At 39.7% G+C, this 20288-nt stretch overlaps 1 protein-coding gene across 1 annotated transcript; it reads left to right on the forward strand.

The window, feature by feature from the left end:
• The first annotated feature begins 9853 nt into the window (after window positions 1-9853).
• On the forward strand, window positions 9854-17851 carry LOC113177430 (zinc finger X-linked protein ZXDB-like). The gene has a single exon (XM_026381965.2). It carries the CDS (start codon window positions 11582-11584, stop codon window positions 14045-14047), a length of 2466 nt encoding a protein of 821 aa, XP_026237750.1. The 5' UTR covers window positions 9854-11581; the 3' UTR covers window positions 14048-17851.
• Window positions 17852-20288: the final 2437 nt, after the last annotated feature.

Consider the following 20288-nt stretch of genomic DNA (forward strand, 5'->3'; position numbering starts at 1 on the left):
GAGGCTCTGAGCCCCATGTGGGGGTCACATTGCTGGTAATTTCTGAGGAAATCAGCTGTATTGGGGTCCTCTTACACTCTCTGAGATGCAGTATTCTGACTAGGTGAGACCTGGGTCACGGAGCAACAACAGATGGTTGCCTGCCTCTGGCCTGCCATCTTGAGATCCAGGAAAAATGTATTTCTGACATAAGGTATGAAAGTCACCAAAAATTATAGTTTGGGGGCCTATCTAATCCCTTTAAGTCCAGTAGGCTTAGGCTTATCAAATTAGATATTCTGGTTTTTGTTGCATATATATTAACAATTGCTATGTTAGCTTGAAGAATTATTACCTTTAAAATGGAACCATCAAGTTCTTTGTTCTGATTTTGTCTTGAATTGTTTATTGTCAGATATGACTAGAGCTATGCCTGATTGATTTTTCATTTTCACTGCTTGAAATATCATTTTCCATTATTTCATTTTAAATCACTGTATATATTTGCCAAATAAAATATCTATCATGTGAGTTTGGGTGAGACAGAACATCATGGAGGAACTGTATAACAGAGGAAAGTAGATCAGGACTTTGCATAATGAAGTGGAGAGAGAGAGAGAGAGAGAGAGAGAGAGAGAGAGAGAACGAACTTCCTTGATCACAGAGAAAATATACTGCAAAGAAATGCTCCAATGACCATGCTTTTTCAGATACACACTACTTAGATAAATACAGTTACTGCCCAGTAAACCCTAATGACAGATTAATGCACTGCTTAGGTTAAGGCTCTCACAAGCCAGTCATTTCACCTCTACCATTTGTTGCATTGATTCACACATGACCTTTTGGGCAACACCTCATACCTATATTATATCACATACTTTTGTCTCATCTGACCAATTTTAGCTTGAAGTCTATGTGTTCAGATATGAGTATACCTAGTACAATTTGCTTTTCCATTCACTTTTTCTTCAAGTAACATCTTGAATCATTTCATTCTCTGTATTTTTACAGTTTTGATGTTGAGGTGAATTTCTTCCAGGTGGAAGAATGAAGGGTTTTGTTTTTTAATCAGTCCAACAATCTGCTCCATTTAATTGTGAAATGCAGACCTTTGACATTCAGGGATATTATTGAAAGGTATATAATAACTCCTGTTATTTTGTTGTTTTGTTTCTGGATCTTGCCAACAATCCATATACATGTCTGTCTTCACCATTTGTCTTGGCATTTTCATGGTTTACTGAATTAATTATGTTTGATTCTTTCCTAGTTCTCATATTATCTAATCTTCTAGTGAGGGGATTGTATTTATCCTGTTACTCTTCTCGATGTAGAAATGCTTAAAATGTCTTCTGTAACATTGGCTTAGTGGTCATGTATTCATTTTTTTTATGCTTATTTAGGAAGGGCTTAATTTCTCCTCTCATTCCAAATGATAACTGATTCATTTAGAACTGCAAATTGATAGCTTTTTATTTCCTTCCAGTACATGAAATATGACATTCCACATCCTCCTGGCCTTTAGAGTTTCTGCTAGGTAATTGCTGTGATTATGTTGGGTTTCACTTGATGCATCCCTTTTGCAGGTTTCAATATTCTTTCTTTTTGTTCTTTGGGGAAATTAACAATAATTTGATGCAGATAGGGGAGCATCTGCTCACATCTATTTGACGATCAAAATGCCTTGTGTCCATCTCATTCCCAAAGTGTGATAGATTTTCTGTATATATTTCAATAGATTCCCTATGCATTTAGCCTGCATATGTGGTATACAGTTTTGACCAATTATTTTCAAATGCACTCTTAAATGTTCTGAATATTTTTAATTGCAATCTAATGTAACAGTTTATCAACCACTTATTTGATCCCTGATAGTCTTTCTTCTGTTTGATCTACTCTATTGATGAGTCCTTAAAGTGAGTTTCTTAAAATTTGATTTATTGAGCTTTGTAATCCAAGATTTCTGATTGGCTCTTTTCCAGAATCTCTATATCTTTATTGAGATTCTCTTTTATATCCTACATTATATTCCTTAAATTAATTAATTTATTTTTGTATCTTCTTTGATCATATTTAGCATCGTTTTTTTTCAATTATTTGTCTGACATTTCTTCCACCTCAGTATCTTTAAAATCAGTAACTAGAGAGAGATGAGCTTTTGAAGGAGTCACATTGCCTTGTTTTTCACATTCCTTTTATTTCTATGTTGAGTTGTATGCACATTTCAGGATGCCACCTCTTCGACTATACATGAGAGATATTTTAGAAAATAACCTTCAATTGATGATATGCCTGGAGTATTTACTTGTTATGTAGGATTGAGACTAATTCCAAATGGAATTAGCAGCACAGTTTTTCTGTTACTTCTCTCGCAGTCACTGGTGTATTTTGACACAATGCCAGAAGGATACATTTTCACTTTCTCTGTAAGCCTCACAATAGTGGGGACCTTTTGCTAGTTCAGGCAGATGTGCTATGGAGAGCAGATAATATGAGATACAAACTCTGTGGTCACTACTCAGGTCGTGTCAAGAATATGCTGACTTCAGGGTTACAGGTTATGGGAGCAATTGATGCTGAGGTTTGTCATAGGTAGCATTGCATTTGTAACATGAGACTCGTGTTATTTCTCAGTGCTGAGAAAAGCTATTAGGGTGAGCATCCTGGATTGGGACTTCACCCTCCCCTGGCATTATTTACTTGGTACAAAGTCATTGGCTGGGGTCTTTTTTTTTTAATCCCCTGTCCTGAAAGTTGAACTATCCACCAAGGTTCAAGTGGAATTTGATCATAGTTGGATTAAGGAGGAATTTCCCTCAAATTTGTGGTGTGTTTCACCGAGAATCAAAGCACAAACCCAGCATGCTTCAGGTTCCAGGCTTGATCCACAGCTGCACTCAAAAGGAGAAAAACAAAACAAAACAAACAAACAAAAAACTAAAACACTGAAAACATCAAAACGAACTAGATATAGAAATAAAGTGAGAAGTTGACCAAACATCACCACAATCATGGCACCAAAGTAGCCAAAAACAAAACAAAACAAAATGGGCCAAAACAGAATGAGTGAACAATTAAGAAGAGTTAAGATAATAAGGAGAAAACTGAGATAGAAAAGAAAAAAAGAGTTCATTAAAAATACTAAACTTAAGAAAAAAGTAAGGGGAATTAATGAAAAATAAAATGTAAAAAAGATAGCGTAGACAGAGGGGAAAAGAATAGAAAGAAAAGAAGAACAAGTTAAAAAATTCCTCCAAGCTGAGATATCTGTCTTAAAGATGCTTCTTTCCAAGTGTGATCACACGTGTTCCAGAGGTCCACAGTCTGTGCACCTGGTGACATGGTCAATTCCTGAGCTGAAGAAAGCCAATTTTTGGCTGCATGTGGGCTGCACTAACTGGGCCTATATTCATCCCAGCTGACTGCAGCCTGAATGCTTAGGAGCAAGGCAGATATCTAACCTGCATCAAATATCTAGTGTGCCTCAGAATGTGAGTGGTTGAGTGGAAAAATGAGAGAGAGAGAGAGAGAGAGAGAGAGAGAGAGAGAGAGAGAGAGAGAGAGAGATATGCTGGAGAGGGAGGCATAGGATCTGAGCATTTGGCCACCTCAGTCTCAGTACCCTCAAAACTGGCTCCCCGATGACACCACAAGCGACTGATCTTACTCTTTGCTACAGAGGATGGAGCCATCCACCTTTGTGTCCTCTACCCGCTATCTCAGCCTGCTCTCTCCAATGCTCAAACTATACCGCAGGCCCATGTGTCTCTCAACCCTCCAGCCAAAGCAGTCTGGTGTTGCAGTTTCTCACACAGTTAAACTAACAGGATGTCCACAGGAACCCTGAGTTGTGATTGCCCCGATATTTCTGCTCCCCAGGGTAGTCTGATCCATAATAACAGGACTCCTCTCATAGATAGCTATTGGTTATACAACTCTGAGAATTTTGCTGAGCTATATATTGACTTTCTTCCCTAAAGTTAGCTTGCTGTGCAGTAGGAGACACCCTCAGATCAAATACTTGAACTGGTTTTATAGTTTGTGTGAAGTGTGGATTTGTCCTGCATTTAGGGTTTCCAGTACATTGTTATTGTCCAGGTTGTATGCACTCTCAGGCTTATGTTAAGCTTCTGGTGTCTGGTTTTCATCCCTTTGCTGGGGAACCCCATTGTTGAGACTTGCATCATGCTTTCCTCTGCATTGCCTTTCTGAATCTTTGAGCTGTTAAGATTTCCCTTCACTTCGTTTTTTTTTAAAGAGAGAGAGAGAGAGGAGAGAGAGAGATAGAGAGAGAGAGAATTTTTAATATTTATTTTTTAGTTCTCGGCGGACACAACATCTTTGTTGGGGTATGTGGTGCTGAGGATCGAACCCGGGCCGCACGCATGCCAGGCGAGCGCGCTACCGCTTGAGCCACATCCCCAGCCCTCCCTTCACTTCTTTATTGATTCTCAGAGCTTTTTCTCCCTTTCTCTCCTTGAAATATACTCTGTACTTTGTTGTCTGACTCCTTTCATTCACAGATTCACACAAAGGGAACTTCAATTTCTCCATCTCGCTTCCTTGATCCTCGACTATTTGAATCTTCAGGAGCTAGCAAACTTTGGCTCTAGCTATGCATCCACTGTCAGAGAAACACAGGGGTGAGGGACACAGTGAGCAAGAATTGCACCTTTATGCTGTCCACACCTCCAATTATCCTCTTACGTGTGGATTCAGAGAAATAACCAGTCAAGGATCATTCAGGTTGTCAGTGGGAGGATGCAATGCTTAATTATTCCCATCCAGCCCGTGACACGTGGGGAACTCTCAAATCTCCCTTTCCTCTGCATGGAGAGGCAACTAAAGCCTTGCAGCCTTCCCTCGGAAAATGCATATTGGATGTGTGCATTTCCACTAAACCTGGTTCTAAGCAATTTATAGGAAGAGACAATGGCTTATTGGACTTCTAGTGATGACAGCTATCCAGGGAGCAGGCATAAAGGAATGCTCCTGAAGATTAGTGGAAGAATTTCCGATTTTATATTTGTGTCTCTCCACTGCCAGAGTGACAGGATAGTCGCAATGGGCTGCAGGCAGAACCAGCATTTGAAGGATAAATGTATACATGATCTAGGTGTTGGCAGTTCCAGGAAGGAACCGTAAAGGATTAACAACTATTAAAATAGTCTGGCTTTGGTCTATGTCATGATATCTCTCAAATATTGGCCCAGCAAAAGAAAAATATCTTTTCCAATTAAAGTGTACCTTCCTCTCAATACATGTTGCCACTTCAATTACTAATCATTGGATTATTTGCCGGGGGTTGGGGGGGATGGAAAACCCATATGCTTCTTTTGTCCCATCAAATTTGTCAATTTTTCACCATAAACCCAAATGAGACAGGTTCAGTGTAAACACTCCAACTGCCAATAGAGTTAGGTCTATACACTTTGAAGCCCGACATGGGAAGCTATGGCTAGGAGAGGGCTATGGATAGCATGGTTTTTAAATAAAATCCAAGGATCTTCTCTCCCTGTTTAGTTCAGGTGCAAGTACCAGGAGAGCACAGCAGCATTTAGGGAATACAAGGGTTCATTCCTGAGGAGAATATTTGGTAATCATACTTATGGAGAAAGAGGCAATCTCATCACACAGCAAGGCTCTCCTAGAAGGTGGAGCCCCTTGGGTAGGATAAAAATGCAGCCCTCACAGGCCCTCTGCTCTAAGCTGGAAACAACTCTTTGTGCCAGGGCCTGGGTTGTGTGGCAAGCTCAGTATAGGCCATGGAATTCTGGGACCAACAAGAATTCTAAGGAGTCAACTACAAGTCCTGAAATGGCTTTAAAAAGTGCTTTAGTCTTTATTTTTACCGGAGAAGCAACAGGGTTGTAGATAATCTTCCATTTTTAAGCAACTGGGTAGGGCACCGACTGTTTGAGCAAACTAAAAAGAGAAGCAACTCCTCTAACCCGATGAAGGCTATGAAGCCAGTCATCAACCTAGGGCCTCTCAGCTCCAAATTCACCCTTCAGTGTATGTTCTCTGATAAAGAAGGGGATTCTTTAAGCATCTCTACTTCAGAGTAACACCAAAGAGCAGTATGCTATGCTTTCTTAGTAGAGGGCACTGGTGGGATACTGAAAGAGAAACTAACTGGCCCTCCTACGATTTATAAATGGCTTTCACAGTTGTGGATTTGAGAACATTTTTGGTGGTCTGTCACAGACATGGGCCCTCAGCAGTTGTGTGGATCTGATTTGGTCTGTTGATAAGTTTCTTGTGGCTTTCTAGGTAAGATCACCCTGTGTTCCAAGTCACCTGTCCACAGTTTCTCTCTACATATTTACCCCCCCACACACACACGTACTCAGCTTTATGCAGTCCTTCCATCACTGCAGCACTCCTGATACCAAGATCCCGGTCCCACCTCCACCCCCGGCCCCCACCTCCACCAAATTGTAGCCACTATCCACAGGGCATTTTTACTTCAGGCTTCTCACTGAGCCAGGACTCCTCAATCCTACTGCACATCCCCATATACATGTCACCAGCTATGCACCATCCCCATACTACAATGCTCTGGGGAGTTGCTCTGTGACTATACACCAATTCGGCTTCTGTACTCCACATCTGGCACTGGCAAAACAGAGGAATTCTCCACCATCCAGCAGATTCTTTTTCAATCAGGTGTGAACTCCAGTCTTGGGGAGTTGCCCACATTCTGAGATTTTCTTTCTTATGGAGCCCCTGCTCCAGAAAACTCCACATGGAGTTTTCTTCCATCTTTTATTAAAACTTATATGATAGTTTTATAGCTCTTTTTTTTTTTTTATTCGACTTCCTTGGTCCAGACTGTAAGCTTTCTATGTTGTGATTGGATCCAGATTGCTACAGAACACAACATCTATAGCAAATATCATTCTTAACAATGAGTTAATAATTTTTCTATGTTCATATATGAATACACGACCAGTATAACTTCACAACATGTAAACAACCACAAGAATGGGAAGTTATACTCCATGTATGTATTATATGTATAAATTTTTCTCTTTGAGAGCTGCATCAAGTAAGGATGTCCACTGTATTTACTTCTATCCAATAGTCCTGGGGTGGGGCAGGCAGTGGTCCCAGAGAGACCAATAAAGGAAGAAAAAGAATAAAATGTTAGGAAAGGAAAAAGACAGATGGGCATTATTTGCCGATGTTATGGATGTGCATGCAAAATTTTCCAAGTGTTTTATTGGAATCGATAAAGGAGCTTAGGAATTTGTGGGATAAAAAGTCAAGTAGAAAAGCCTAATATATGGAGGCTATCATGCTAAGTGAAATAAGCCAATCACAGAAAAATAAAGGCTGAATGCTGTCTCTGATATGCTGATGCTGACTCACAATAGATGCGGTGGGGGTGGGGGCGGAGTGTAGGTTCACCAGATTGGATGGGGGGTGGGGATAGGAGGAAGGGAGGGAGGATGGGAATGGGAAAGATAGTAGAATTAATCAGACATAACTTTTCTATGTTCATATATGAATGCACGACCAGTATAACTTCACAGCATGTAAACAACCACAAGAATGGTTGTATGCATGATATGTCAAAATGCATTCTACTGTCATGTAAAACTAAAAGAACAAATTAAAAAGGAAAGCCTATCATATATTTCTAAGCAACACATTTTAATAAGTGAAATTGACCAAATTATGCTATGTACATATATGACTACATCACACTGAAGTTCGCCTTTATGTAAGTCTATAAAACACCAATTGAAAAAATCTACAAATAAATAAAAGGAAGACCAGGAGAGTAGAGGAGAGGAACAGGGGAAGGAGAAGAAGAGGAAAAGCAGAAGTAGTGAGGACTCAAGGGTAGCAACTTATGTATTACATATGTACGATAATGTCTAATTGAACCCCAACATTATGTATAACTAGAAGACACTAATAAAAACATTCAAAAACCAAAAAATACAAAGATAGTATTTGCTAAATATGACATGCCTAGGATAAAATGTCACATGTTCAGAAAAATGGTATAAAATATAGTCACACTCAAAGAGATATATTATTATTATTATTATTATTATTATTATTATTATTATCATTGTTATTATTACCAGAGATTGAACCCAGGGGTGTTTAACTAGTCAGCCACATTATCAGTCCACTTTTTTAATGTTATATTTTGAGTCAGGGTCTTACTAAGTTGCTCAGGGCCTTGCTAAGTTGCTGAGGCTGGCTTTGAACTCAATCCTCCTGCCTCAGCCTCCACAGCTGCTGGGATTACAGGCATGTGCCATCAAGCATGGCTTCAAAGAGATATGATTAAAAGAAGAGATATGCCTTAGACATGAACCAAACATGTAGTACTGAAAAGTAGTCAAATCTAAAATATCAACACAGCCCTAGTTAGAATCCCACTCTGAGAGACCCTTGGCCCTACAACTTTCCATGATGAATTGATAACTTAGGTACAATGAAATGGACCCCAAATAGATAAGGTACATTTGAAGACCAAGGTAAAATTGACTCATTCTATCCAAATATCAGGATTGAATATTGGTCTTTGGTAATTAAGTTAGTGTTGTATTTCAAATACTTAAATAGGTCCGTGGCACATAATAGAGTGTATAGGAATTAGCCCAACCCTATGTCGATGCTCAATTAATGGCACCATAAATCAGGTAGAAAATGGAAGACTTTTCAACAAGTAGTTCACTGAGAAAACTGGATATCCACATGAAAGGAACCCTATTCACCACCACCGTACACGTACACAAACTTCAAGTGCAAGTGGATTAAGACCTGCCTGTGAGAGGCAAAACTATGTAAATTTTAGAAGACGATACAGAAAATAATTTTTGGCCCAGTGTTGCTTAAAACAGAAAAAAATCTCTTAAAACATATTAAGAAAGTATAGTATTAAACTGGGCACAGTGGAGCATGCCTGTAATCCCAGGGGCTTGGGAGGCTGAGGCAGGAGGATTGTGTGAGTTCAAAGTCAGCCTCAGCAATTTAGCAAGGCCTAATTTAGTGAGACCCTGTCCCTCCCTCCCTCCCTCCCTCCCTCCCTCCCTCCCTTCCTTCCTTCCTTCCTTCCTTCCTTCCTTCCTCTCTCTCTCTCTCTCTCTCTCTCTCTCTCTATATATATATATATATATATATATATATATATATATGAGGATGTGGCTCAGTGGTTAAACACCCCTAGGTTCAATTATTCCTGGTACCAAAAAACAACAACAACAACAAAAAAAAAGTGGAATCACTAATCATGAAGAAAAGAATGATCAGTTTGACTGTATCATAACTAGGATTTTCTGTTCAATAAAACAGAGCCCAAAGCAAGTGAACACACACACACATGCACCCACACACTCACACACACACAAGGGAATAGCACAGCCACACTTATGGACTGGTATTTGAAATAGGTAACAAACCCATTAAATCAGTAAGCACAAAATGGATAATGCATAGGAAATTTTGTGGAAAGAGTTAAATTTGGTCCAGTCCTCCCACAGAAAAGCAAACCCCAAAGGTTCATAAACATGATAATGTGATAAAGCTTATTATATTTGGGGTATTGTCCACAGCCATGTTGGCAAAGATTAAATGCTGGCAATATTTAGTGTAGGTGAATAAATAGGCCAGAGGGATGTCTATGGGCTGCTGGTGTGGTTGAAAATTGGCACAACCACTACAGAAAACAATTTGGCATTGCTTTGGAAAGCTGAACATATGTATATCCTATGGATCAGTGATTCTATTCTGGGATGTATACTCCGGAGAGGCTTTTACCCATGTGTTCCATGAGAAATGCACAAGAACAGACATAACAGCCAAGAACTAGAAATGACCCTAGTGTCCATTTATTGTAGAACGGAATGGTACAATCACATCACAATCACTGTTTATAAGCACAGACTGGAACGCTAGTCAACAACGGAGACAAAGGATTTACCCGAAGCTACTATGAACAACATGGATGGGTCTCTTACATACGACAGAAACATACAATAAACGCTGAAAGAAGAAGCATGCAGTGTGATTACATTTACATAACTTCATATAAAATGCATTGTTTAGGGATGCATACAAAAGTGGTAAAGCTATAGAGAAAAGCACTGAAAAGATTATCACAACATCAGGATAATGACTTATATATCCACTGGGACGATGTGGGCTATGATTGGGAGGAATAAAGTGGCTGTGTTCTGGAAGGCTGGCAATGGTCCGTTTCTTGACCTGGTTCCTGATTTACATGGGTGTTACTTGTATAAATCATCTAAACCTACAGTGTGTTTTATTCAGTCTTATATAGCTCAGATTTTAAAAATGCTTACTCCAAGAAAAAAATGTAACAGAAAGGAAAATATGGGTTGTAGAAATAAATCTTGATGAGGTTTGAATTGTTATGGATGAAGAAAATGTGATTTTTCCAGTCCGGAGACCAGCAAGTGTCCTCTATCTCTCAAAGGTGAGGGGGGCCAGGGTTATTTAGATGCTAAGTACCCCATACCTAATCCTCACCCTAAACCTTTCTCCTACCAGACATTTCACCCTATATTTATGTTAACTGCCTATGGCAAATCAGTTGGAGGATCATCATCACTAATAAGATCACTAGGCATCAAAGGTCATGTCATTACAGTAAGACTGGGCAACCACACTTCCATGAGAGCAGGTACCCCAGTTTACTGCATTTCCTGTCAGTCCACAGGCATCCATGTGCTGGAGAAACTAGAGTAAACCAAAGAATATCTTCATTGTGTTGTGAGATTGGACATGAGCTTTACCATGGTGATAATGGTAACTGAGGATGGAAGGGCAAAGAGTTGGTTTAGGTTGAGCACTGTACAGGGAGAACCCAGGTGCAGATTAGGTTTTCCAGATCCCAGCATAAATTGTGCCATTCTCCAGGCTTAGCATTTCTAAGCAGAATTGTGCTAATGTGTTTTGGCCCCATCTCCTATTCTATTCTCTGACAAAATCCTATGTGGAAAATATTTCCCAGGACCTTGCTTAAGATAATTCAGAGTATAGAAGTTTGAGTAGGGGCATCTGCAACAGAAATCCTAGCACTGTGGTAATTTAATGGTGACACATACTTCATTTTCTCAGAAATTTTCTCTCATCCATCAATCCATCCAGCCAGTCAGCCTGTCAATAATTTTTAATCCACAAAACGTATTAAGCAACATGCTCATTGCCAGGAGAGGTTGGGGTGTGTTCATTTAGGTATATACAATGTGGTACAGATTTACATTGCTTTTATCGGATAGAAACCTAGGTACTCTAGAACCAATACTGAATGAGCTGTCATTTCCTCATTACCTCAAAAGACCATCTTGATTACTTACTAATATAAACTGTGGAACTTATTTATGCGCATCAGGCTCTGAGTCTGGGCTTCCTATTTGTTCCAGAAGCCCAGTACCAGAATATTTAAATCACTGTGGCGTTAAATACGTTTTAATATCTGATAGGGCCACTTTCTGCGCATTGCACTTTTTTTTTTTTTTTCCCTCTCAGGAACGTGTTCGGGCCCGCGGCAGGGGGCGGGGTCGCGCCTCCGCCGCGGCTCCGGTTCCAGCCGAGCCTCACGGACGCAGAGATGGAAATCCCGAGGCTGCTCCCGGCTCGCGGGACAAGACAGGGCAGCGGCGGTTATTGCCCCGCGGGCGGCGGCGGGGTCCACCGAGGCCCTGACCCGCCGGCTGGTCAGGCCCCCGCGCGGCGCCTTCTACTGCTCCGGGGGGCCCAAGATGGCGGGCCCGTGCCGCGGAGCGAGGAGGCCCGCAGGGCCTCACGGGGCCGGGGCCCGGGCCCAAGCCCGAGCCCGTTGGCGCCGAGGCCGAATCACCCGAGCGGCGGCGGCGACGACTTCTTCCTGGTGCTGCTTGACCCGGTGGGTGGCGACGTGGAGACCTCGGGCACCGATCAGGCCGAAGGGCCCGTGTGGAGGGAGGAGGCCGAAGCGGGCCTGGGGCCCCAGGGGAACGAGAGCGGCGCGAACCCCGCGGGCCGCCCTGCGCTGGGCCCCCGCTGCCTGTCCGCGGCCCCGGGCCCGGCCCCAGTCCCGGTCTCCGTCCCGGTCCCGGTCCCGATCCCGATCCCGATCCCGGCTCCAGCCTCAGGCCCGGGCCACGGGGCGGCCTTCGCAGGCACCATCACTATCCATAACCAGGACCTGCTGTTGCGTTTTGAGAACGGCGTCCTCACCCTGACCACGCCCCCGCTGCCGGCCTGGGAGCCTGGGGTCGCGCCTTTCCCGCAGCCTGGGGGTCTAACTGCCCCGCCGCCAGCCGGGTTCCCGCACACCGCGCAGTTGGGTGACTGCCCAGAGCTGCCGCCTGAGCTCCTGCTGGCCGAGCCGGCGGAACCTGCGCCGGCCCCGGCTCCTGAGGAGGAGGCTGAGGGCCGGGCCGCCGCCCAGAGCCCTCGCGGGCCGCTGGGCCCGGCCCCAGGCGTGGTGCTGTACCTGTGCCCCGAGGCGCAGTGCGGACAAACCTTCGCCAAGAAACACCAGCTGAAGGTGCACCTGCTGACGCACAGCAGCAGCCAGGGTCAGAGGCCCTTCAAGTGCCCCCTGGGCGGCTGCGGCTGGACCTTCACCACATCTTACAAGCTCAAGAGGCACCTGCAGTCGCATGACAAACTAAGGCCTTTCGGCTGCCCGGTGGAGGGCTGTGGAAAGAGCTTCACCACTGTGTACAACCTCAAAGCACACATGAAGGGCCATGAGCAGGAGAACTCCTTCAAATGTGAGGTGTGCGAGGAGAGCTTCCCCACGCAGGCTAAGCTCAGTGCCCACCAGCGCAGCCACTTCGAGCCAGAGAGGCCCTACCAATGTGCGTTTTCCGGCTGCAAGAAGACGTTTATTACCGTGAGTGCCCTGTTTTCCCATAACCGCGCCCATTTCAGGGAACAGGAACTCTTTGCTTGCTCTTTCCCTGGCTGCAGTAAACAGTATGACAAGGCTTGTAGGCTGAAAATTCACCTGCGGAGCCACACAGGCGAGAGACCTTTCCTTTGTGACTTTGAGGGCTGTGGCTGGAATTTCACCAGCATGTCCAAACTCTTAAGGCACAAAAGGAAGCATGATGATGACCGGAGGTTCACGTGCCCTGTAGAAGGCTGTGGGAAATCTTTCACAAGGGCCGAGCATCTGAAAGGCCACAGCATAACCCACCTGGGCACAAAACCTTTCGTGTGTCCTGTGGAAGGCTGCTGTGCCAGGTTTTCTGCTCGTAGTAGTCTCTACATTCACTCCAAGAAACACCTGCAGGATGTGGAGACTTGGAAGAGTCGTTGCCCTGTCTCCACCTGTAATAAACTCTTCACATCCAAGCACAGCATGAAGACCCACATGGCCAAAAGGCACAACCTTGGCCAGGATCTCTTAGCTCAGCTTGAAGCTGCAAATTCTCTCACGCCCAGCAGTGAGCTTACCAGCCAGGGACAGAATGATCTCAGCGATGCAGAGATAGTGTCTTTCTTCTCTGATGTGCCTGGCAAGAGTTCTGCTGCAGTGCTGGACACCGCATTGGTCAATTCTGGAATCCTGACTATTGATGTGGCTTCTGTGAGCTCCACTCTGGCAGGGAATCTGCCTGCCAACAATAATAATTCTCTAGGGCAGGCTGTGGACCCTCGGGCCTTGATGGCCACCAGTGACCTTCCTCAGAGCCTGGATACCTCTCTCTTTTTTGGAACGACAGCTGCTGCTTTTCAGCAGGGTCCCTTAGATATGGATGATGTCTCCAGTGTAAGTGTGGGGCCACTGGGGTCTCTGGGTTCTTTGGCAATGAAAAACTCGAGTCCAGAGCCCCAGACTTTGACACCCAGCAATAAGTTAACAGTGGACACAGAAGCTCTGACTCCTTCAAGCACCCTTTGTGAAAACAGTGTTTCAGAACTACTGACACCAACCAAAGCGGATTGGAATGTACATCCTGACTCCGACTTCTTTGGACAGGAGGAAGAAACCCAGTTTGGATTCCCCAATCCAGCAGGAAACCATGGTTCTCAGAAAGAAACAGATCTTATCACAGTGACTGGCAGCCCATTTTTGGTATGAATCAACTCTATTTGTTACTTGCCATGTGGCTTACTTTATTAACACTCAACTTTGAGGGTCTTCTGGACTGAAGGGTTTGCAGAAGAACACATCCCTGGACTACAAGCTTGGAGATTTAAATTCTGATCTTGAGTCTGGAACTGACAAGTTCTGTGACCCTGAGCAAGTCACTTAACCTATCTGAGCCTTAATTTCCTTATTTATAAAATGATGTGCTTTGAATGCATTGTTTCTAAGCTCTTTTCTGCTCTGTATTTTTGTGATAGTGTGCTTTATCTAGAAAAATGTAGGGTGTTTCACCATCATTACTTATTGCATGTGCTTCTAATGTCATAGAAAGGATTTTGATCCCTTTGAGAACTAAATGATCAGAGATGGAGAAACTGGTATTTAACTTTAAAATGTTAATAGAAGTTTTACATAGTTTCATGATATTTGTAAAATCTATTAGTAGAGTTCAAAAGGAACCTATAAATATTGGTTGGTTGTTTGCCTTTTCATCATTTTAGCCCTCACCCCTTTTTAATAGGAGACTGTATTTTTGTTGTGGAAAATGCTAGAGCTTGATATGATACAATCCCAGACTCAACTATTGCCTTTGTGGTGTTTGATAAGTGGCCTTAAAGACTTTATTTAATTTTGCTCAGCCTTAGTTCCCTAGCTTTAAAACAGTCATAGCAATGTACATATATCTGGTGCATATTAGACTCCTTTTTCTATCCTAGTAGTTGGTATTGAAGAGAAATATTATATATTTTGGCACATTTTATGATTTTTTTCCTGCTCTTCTATTTCCTGCCTCCAAGGGGCAAAATGGACATAATTTAATTTCTCACTTTTGCCAACAAAGAATGTTTATGAGGGTTAAGAAAGAAGGAAGGGAATTTATTTCTTCCATGGATTAAAATTATTTTTCCCACACAGTTTTTTTTGTGACATTGACCACATGTCCATTTGTCCAGTTTCATAGTTAGTGTCTTTGCTTTGTGTCCAGTGCCAGCTCTTTACACAACTACAGAGGGTATTCTTCCAAGAAAATCTGGGAGTGGACCAGAGGGAAATTTTCTCCTTTCTGCCCTGGAAAGCTCATTTTTTGCCCTCTCTGGAATGAGAGGTTTTGTCTACATTTTAACTAGATACTGTCTGTCTTACATGAATATATCATTTTAAATTTACATAGAACTTTCACACATATAAAATTTCATCCTCTCAATCCTGAGATGTAGTTATGGTGAAGTCTGAACTACAACTTATACTAAATTTTACCCAACTCATATTACAGATGGATTTCACTTAATAACTATTAACTATATGTATCAAACAAGGAGGAAATATTTCTACCTCTCATTCTACTCTTCTGAATTTCATGATCATTTTGTTTATAACCAGTTGCTCTGTTCCACCATAATATATATCTGTTACCTTCTATTTGCTCTGCTTCCTTGCTACCACCAGTCTTTTCCATATATCTCCTTTATTTATCTATTTTTTTATTAGACCAGTCTGTTTTGTGGTCATCATGTCTTTGTCATTCTCATGGTCAATTTTTCAGTCATGATATTTACTTCAAGTCTTTGTGTACACTGAGAAAGTTTTTTTTCTGGATTCAGATGGTGAAGTTTTAAAATATGAGTCCGATTCTAATTGGGATATTTTATATATGGTTTTAGTGAGTTCTACTTTTCTAAATTTTTTCACAGTTCTTTCTAGAACACACTGTTAGCTGTTGTTGTATTTTTTACAGTGACAAGGCAAAAAAAATACATACATTTGTAGTTCAAAGAAATAGAATTTTATTTCTCCCTCAGCACTTTTGAAAGATTTAAAACCAGTTTTAGGTATGTATCATCATTAGTTTAAATAATTCATAGCCTCTTATATCATTTTTCCTTTCCTATGGGCAGCAATGTGAAGGCCTGAGGTGAATTTATCTGTCTTAGGCATATATCAAAACATATAACTAAACATGTTAAAATTCTGCCACTTTATTTAAACTTGCAGACCAATTTTATCCTATTAAAAACTAGCATAAAACATACTTTTGCTATACTCTGTAAAATTCTCAAAGTATTATTCTCCTTTAAGATAAAAATCTTGGAATTATCTTTAAGATTTATCTTTTCATTCACTTTTCCTAGCATGGTGGTGGAAATGACATGTAATTGTCATCAGTATATGACTGCAGACATAATGGTTATATTTCTGTTGTGTTGGTGTAAATTTGCTATTTTGTGAAACATTGGGGCATGATTTAATTTCATCTCATTTGCTTTTGTGCCTCCTCAGTATTTGATTTATTAAAAATCTGCCACATGAAAGTAGAATAATAAAAGGCCTTGCAGGAAGGTTTGATTCCAGAGGGCCCTGTAAGCATATTTATCATGAGTTAAAATATGTTAATCTTGACATTTTACCACTTCTTAGAGTGTTACATAATTGAAAGCCTTGAGTAGTGGAAGTGAAACTTGATAGAATGTGAGGAGCATCTTTCTCTGTGGATGGAATGTTTCACATTCCCACCTGGAAAACAAAAAGGTTATACTTCAGCAAGGTATTTAGACTATTTTTGATGCCAAATAAAACAGTGATTAATTCTCTGGGAATATTTATAACCCCTCAATAATTATTAATATCACTCAGATCCACTTGGTGATTTTATAATATTCAAAATTGAATTTAGATGCAGCTCACACAAAATATGTGATGATTGAAATGTAAAATTGACCTAAAATTATATATTGCTTTTGAAAAATAAGTTTGCTTAGAAATTTTTTGAAAGCAGATTGTGCCCTGAGGGTTTAGAGAGCATATATATTGTCTAAGCATGAAACTACATATTAAAAGAAAAGCACTGTTTAAAAAAATATATTTTCAAGTCCAAATTGATGGGGCTTTTAAGGACAATTTTTACACTAGAGACCCTATTATATATTTTAAGTTCATTTACTGACCATATGGAGAATGCAAGGTAGATGGGTAGGGATGGAGAAAAGAAATGTTAAATATGAACCATATCTTGATTTTAGAGAGGACATAGAAATTAATATATTTAATACTTAACAAGTAAACAATATCATCAAACATGTTTTCAGACATCTAAAGAATGACTTGGAGGCAAAAAGAACTTCATGAGATTTAGTTATGTAGAGAAGAAGGTTGGTGAGTTCCAGCCAGGGAGAAAAAAAGCACAAGAAAAGGATCCATTTGGAACTGGTTGCCTGCATAACACTGGGAAAGACAACCTAGTTCAAATGTAAAACTCATGTTTGGTGAGATCCAAGTGTTAGGGTTAAACTGCCAATATGATGCCAAAGTTTGGAGGACAAGTCAGTAGATAGGGCTTTATTCTGGACATGGTTAAAAGATGAAATATTTGAGAAGGGAAATAAAAATATGAATATATAGAAAGATTAACATAGTAGACACGTACAATGTGGATTTGAGGGTTGTGTGATGGGAAAATAAGTTGTAGAGTCTGTTGTGATAATTCCAGAGTGCTGTGATGAAGATGAACGTTTAGACTGGAATGGTGGGAGGAAGGGAAAGGAGATATTTCCAATTTGAGGAAATAAATATCTTGTTGACTTATTGAATATATAGGACCATCCATCAGAAAGTGAAAGGAAGATAAAAACTGGCATTAAAGTTTTCTTGGAGTCTGTAAAAATTACATTTCATTAATACAAACAAGTTGTATATGAAACCTTTTCAGTAATATTTATGGAAAGATGTTTAAAGCATGTTAATGCACTGGGAAGTGATAAATCATTGTTATCCTTTAATAAACTATGTATATGTGGATTATGTTAGGCTACTTCATCATTCTTGTCTCCCTCATATGTTTTCAGGTTTGCATTTAATATCTGTGCTTTTATTTCCCTTGGAGTATTTACAGTCCTATTCAACCTTGTATAATATACACATCAGACTACTCTGCATCATAAAGAACTATATAATCTGTGGCTGTCATTTCTTATTGTCTTTCCCTGCTACAGATATTGAACAGATATTTTATATTGTGTTTAATAATACACATCAGTTCTCCATAATTTGGAAGATGCTGCATAGTCATTTATTTCAACAATTCTTCATGATAAATTTTGTGATGCTTTTACATGCTTTTTTTTTTTCAAGTTGGAAGAGATAAAACTAGGATTACCCACAAATAAGCTTCAATGTGATCTATGGTGCTTGTTATAATCCTCTTTGTCATTAGCTAACATTGTAGGTTAGTGATGGTAATAGGAACTCAGTTGCAGACTGGTATCCTGTTTACTTCACACCCCAACATACTCTCTTCATTTTATATTGGTAACTACTAATGTGATAACTGAAAAGGGAATGGACTACAAAAAGAGAAAAAAGCGAAAGAATAAAGGAGTAGCATAAATAACCACCTAATAATTACATTTTGTTTAATGATGAATTTAATGTTTTGCATTGTGAAAAGAAAAATTCATTTCATTTATTTTCTTCTGACACTTCTGTACATGCAAAACACATTAACTGTTGCTTCCACAGAAAAATACCTTAACTCAGCATTTTAAAATGGACAATGATTTTTAAGAGTATTAATATGGTGTGTCTCTTTTACAAATAGCTCTTTTCATTACCACCTTATTAAACAGCTGGTAATTATTGAGTTCATCCTCTTTGTGAGGCACTAAAAAATATAATATGAAAGTATATTTCATTAATTCATTTTAACATTTTTGAGCACAGATATGACAAGTTCTGCCTTTATTCATGCATATTATGATCTAGACAGAAAAAAATTAGCAAGCAATAAGAAATAATACAATGAATTCTAATTGTTTTTTTATATATTAAATACAGATTTAAATAGAATAGCCTTGTCATTCTCAGTATAAACTGAAAACTTGCAATGAAGCAAAACTCAATGTTTTTTTTTTTAAAAAAGTTCATTGAAAAAGTTCATCTAAAATTTAAATCAGTATATAAAAAATAACAAGTTTTTTCAAATTAAAATCAATTGATATATGGTAGCTATAATTATAGGAAAATATTTTGGGGAATAAGTTGTAATTATGCCTTATTTTAATTTATTTCAGAAATGTTTGTATTATAGTCAAAATTGATCTTTTGGAAATCATATGAGACAATCATTTTATTTTCAAATGGGAAAATTATAGCATATAAATCAATGGTATTCAGTCTGTATTTTTCTAAATAAATTTCCCTTTCCTCATTCACAAAAGCAAATTATACTTTTCTGTATAAATATTTCATATATGTACATTAGATGAAAAGAAAGGTGATATTCATGTGGCATTTGGAACTAACAAATGGAGTTTATTAACATAGAAAATTCTGAGAATTTTCTAATTGTGAGGAATTGGATAATTGTCAGTCAAGCATTTCATGTTCTGAATAACATGTTAGGAAAAACACATTTGGAAAGGGAAACAAAGTACACTGCAACAAAATGAAATTTTAGTGACAACGGGTTTCCAAGATCCAAAATAATCACAGATGATAGCATAAGATGAAAAATTCTTCAACTCTCAGGCATTCTTTGGGATAAAGGCAAGAAATGAATACTTTCTTCTGGATCATTTTCCTTTTCCTGTTTACACCAACACTGGAGGAATATAGTTGTAGTATGAAACTCTATTATGATGCATGTGTAAGAGGAAGCTTATCACATGTTTGTTTGTAGGGAAATCAGCAAAACCATAGAACTGAAATGGAAATTCCATAGGCAATGACTCAGTGAATAGAGCAGCAGTTCATTCCAGGCTAGATCCAATTTTAGAATATGTGCTGCCAAACAAGAGTGAGTAGTTTTGGCATGGGTTAGTTAATGCTAAACTTAGCACTTGGTATTTCCAAGAAGCTGCAACAGTCTTCCTCTTGAAGTAAACTTGTGTTCTTGTGCCTTATGAAGTTAATTGTTATTTTTATTAGTTATTGATAATAAGGATCACATTAGATATCATGGCATGCTAATAGAAAAAGGGGTAGCCAATATTTAGAATTTTTGCCTTTTAAAAATGTTGATGATTAAGTAAAATTTATTTTCTCTTTTTATATGAGAACTTCTCCCTTGGTTATATTACTGTCATTTATGTACTTAGCAATAGGACTTGAGAGCATTCTTAAGATAAGTGTTCATTATAACTTAAGAAATTTGGCTAGCCATGCCGCCTAAGTACCAGAAAGGGCTTCTGTAAAGGAATATAGGGCAAATTCATTAGAAAAAAAAATGGATGAATTTCTG

The sequence above is a fragment of the Urocitellus parryii genome, chromosome X (assembly GCF_045843805.1).
Source record: "Urocitellus parryii isolate mUroPar1 chromosome X, mUroPar1.hap1, whole genome shotgun sequence".
Lineage (NCBI taxonomy): Eukaryota > Metazoa > Chordata > Mammalia > Rodentia > Sciuridae > Urocitellus > Urocitellus parryii.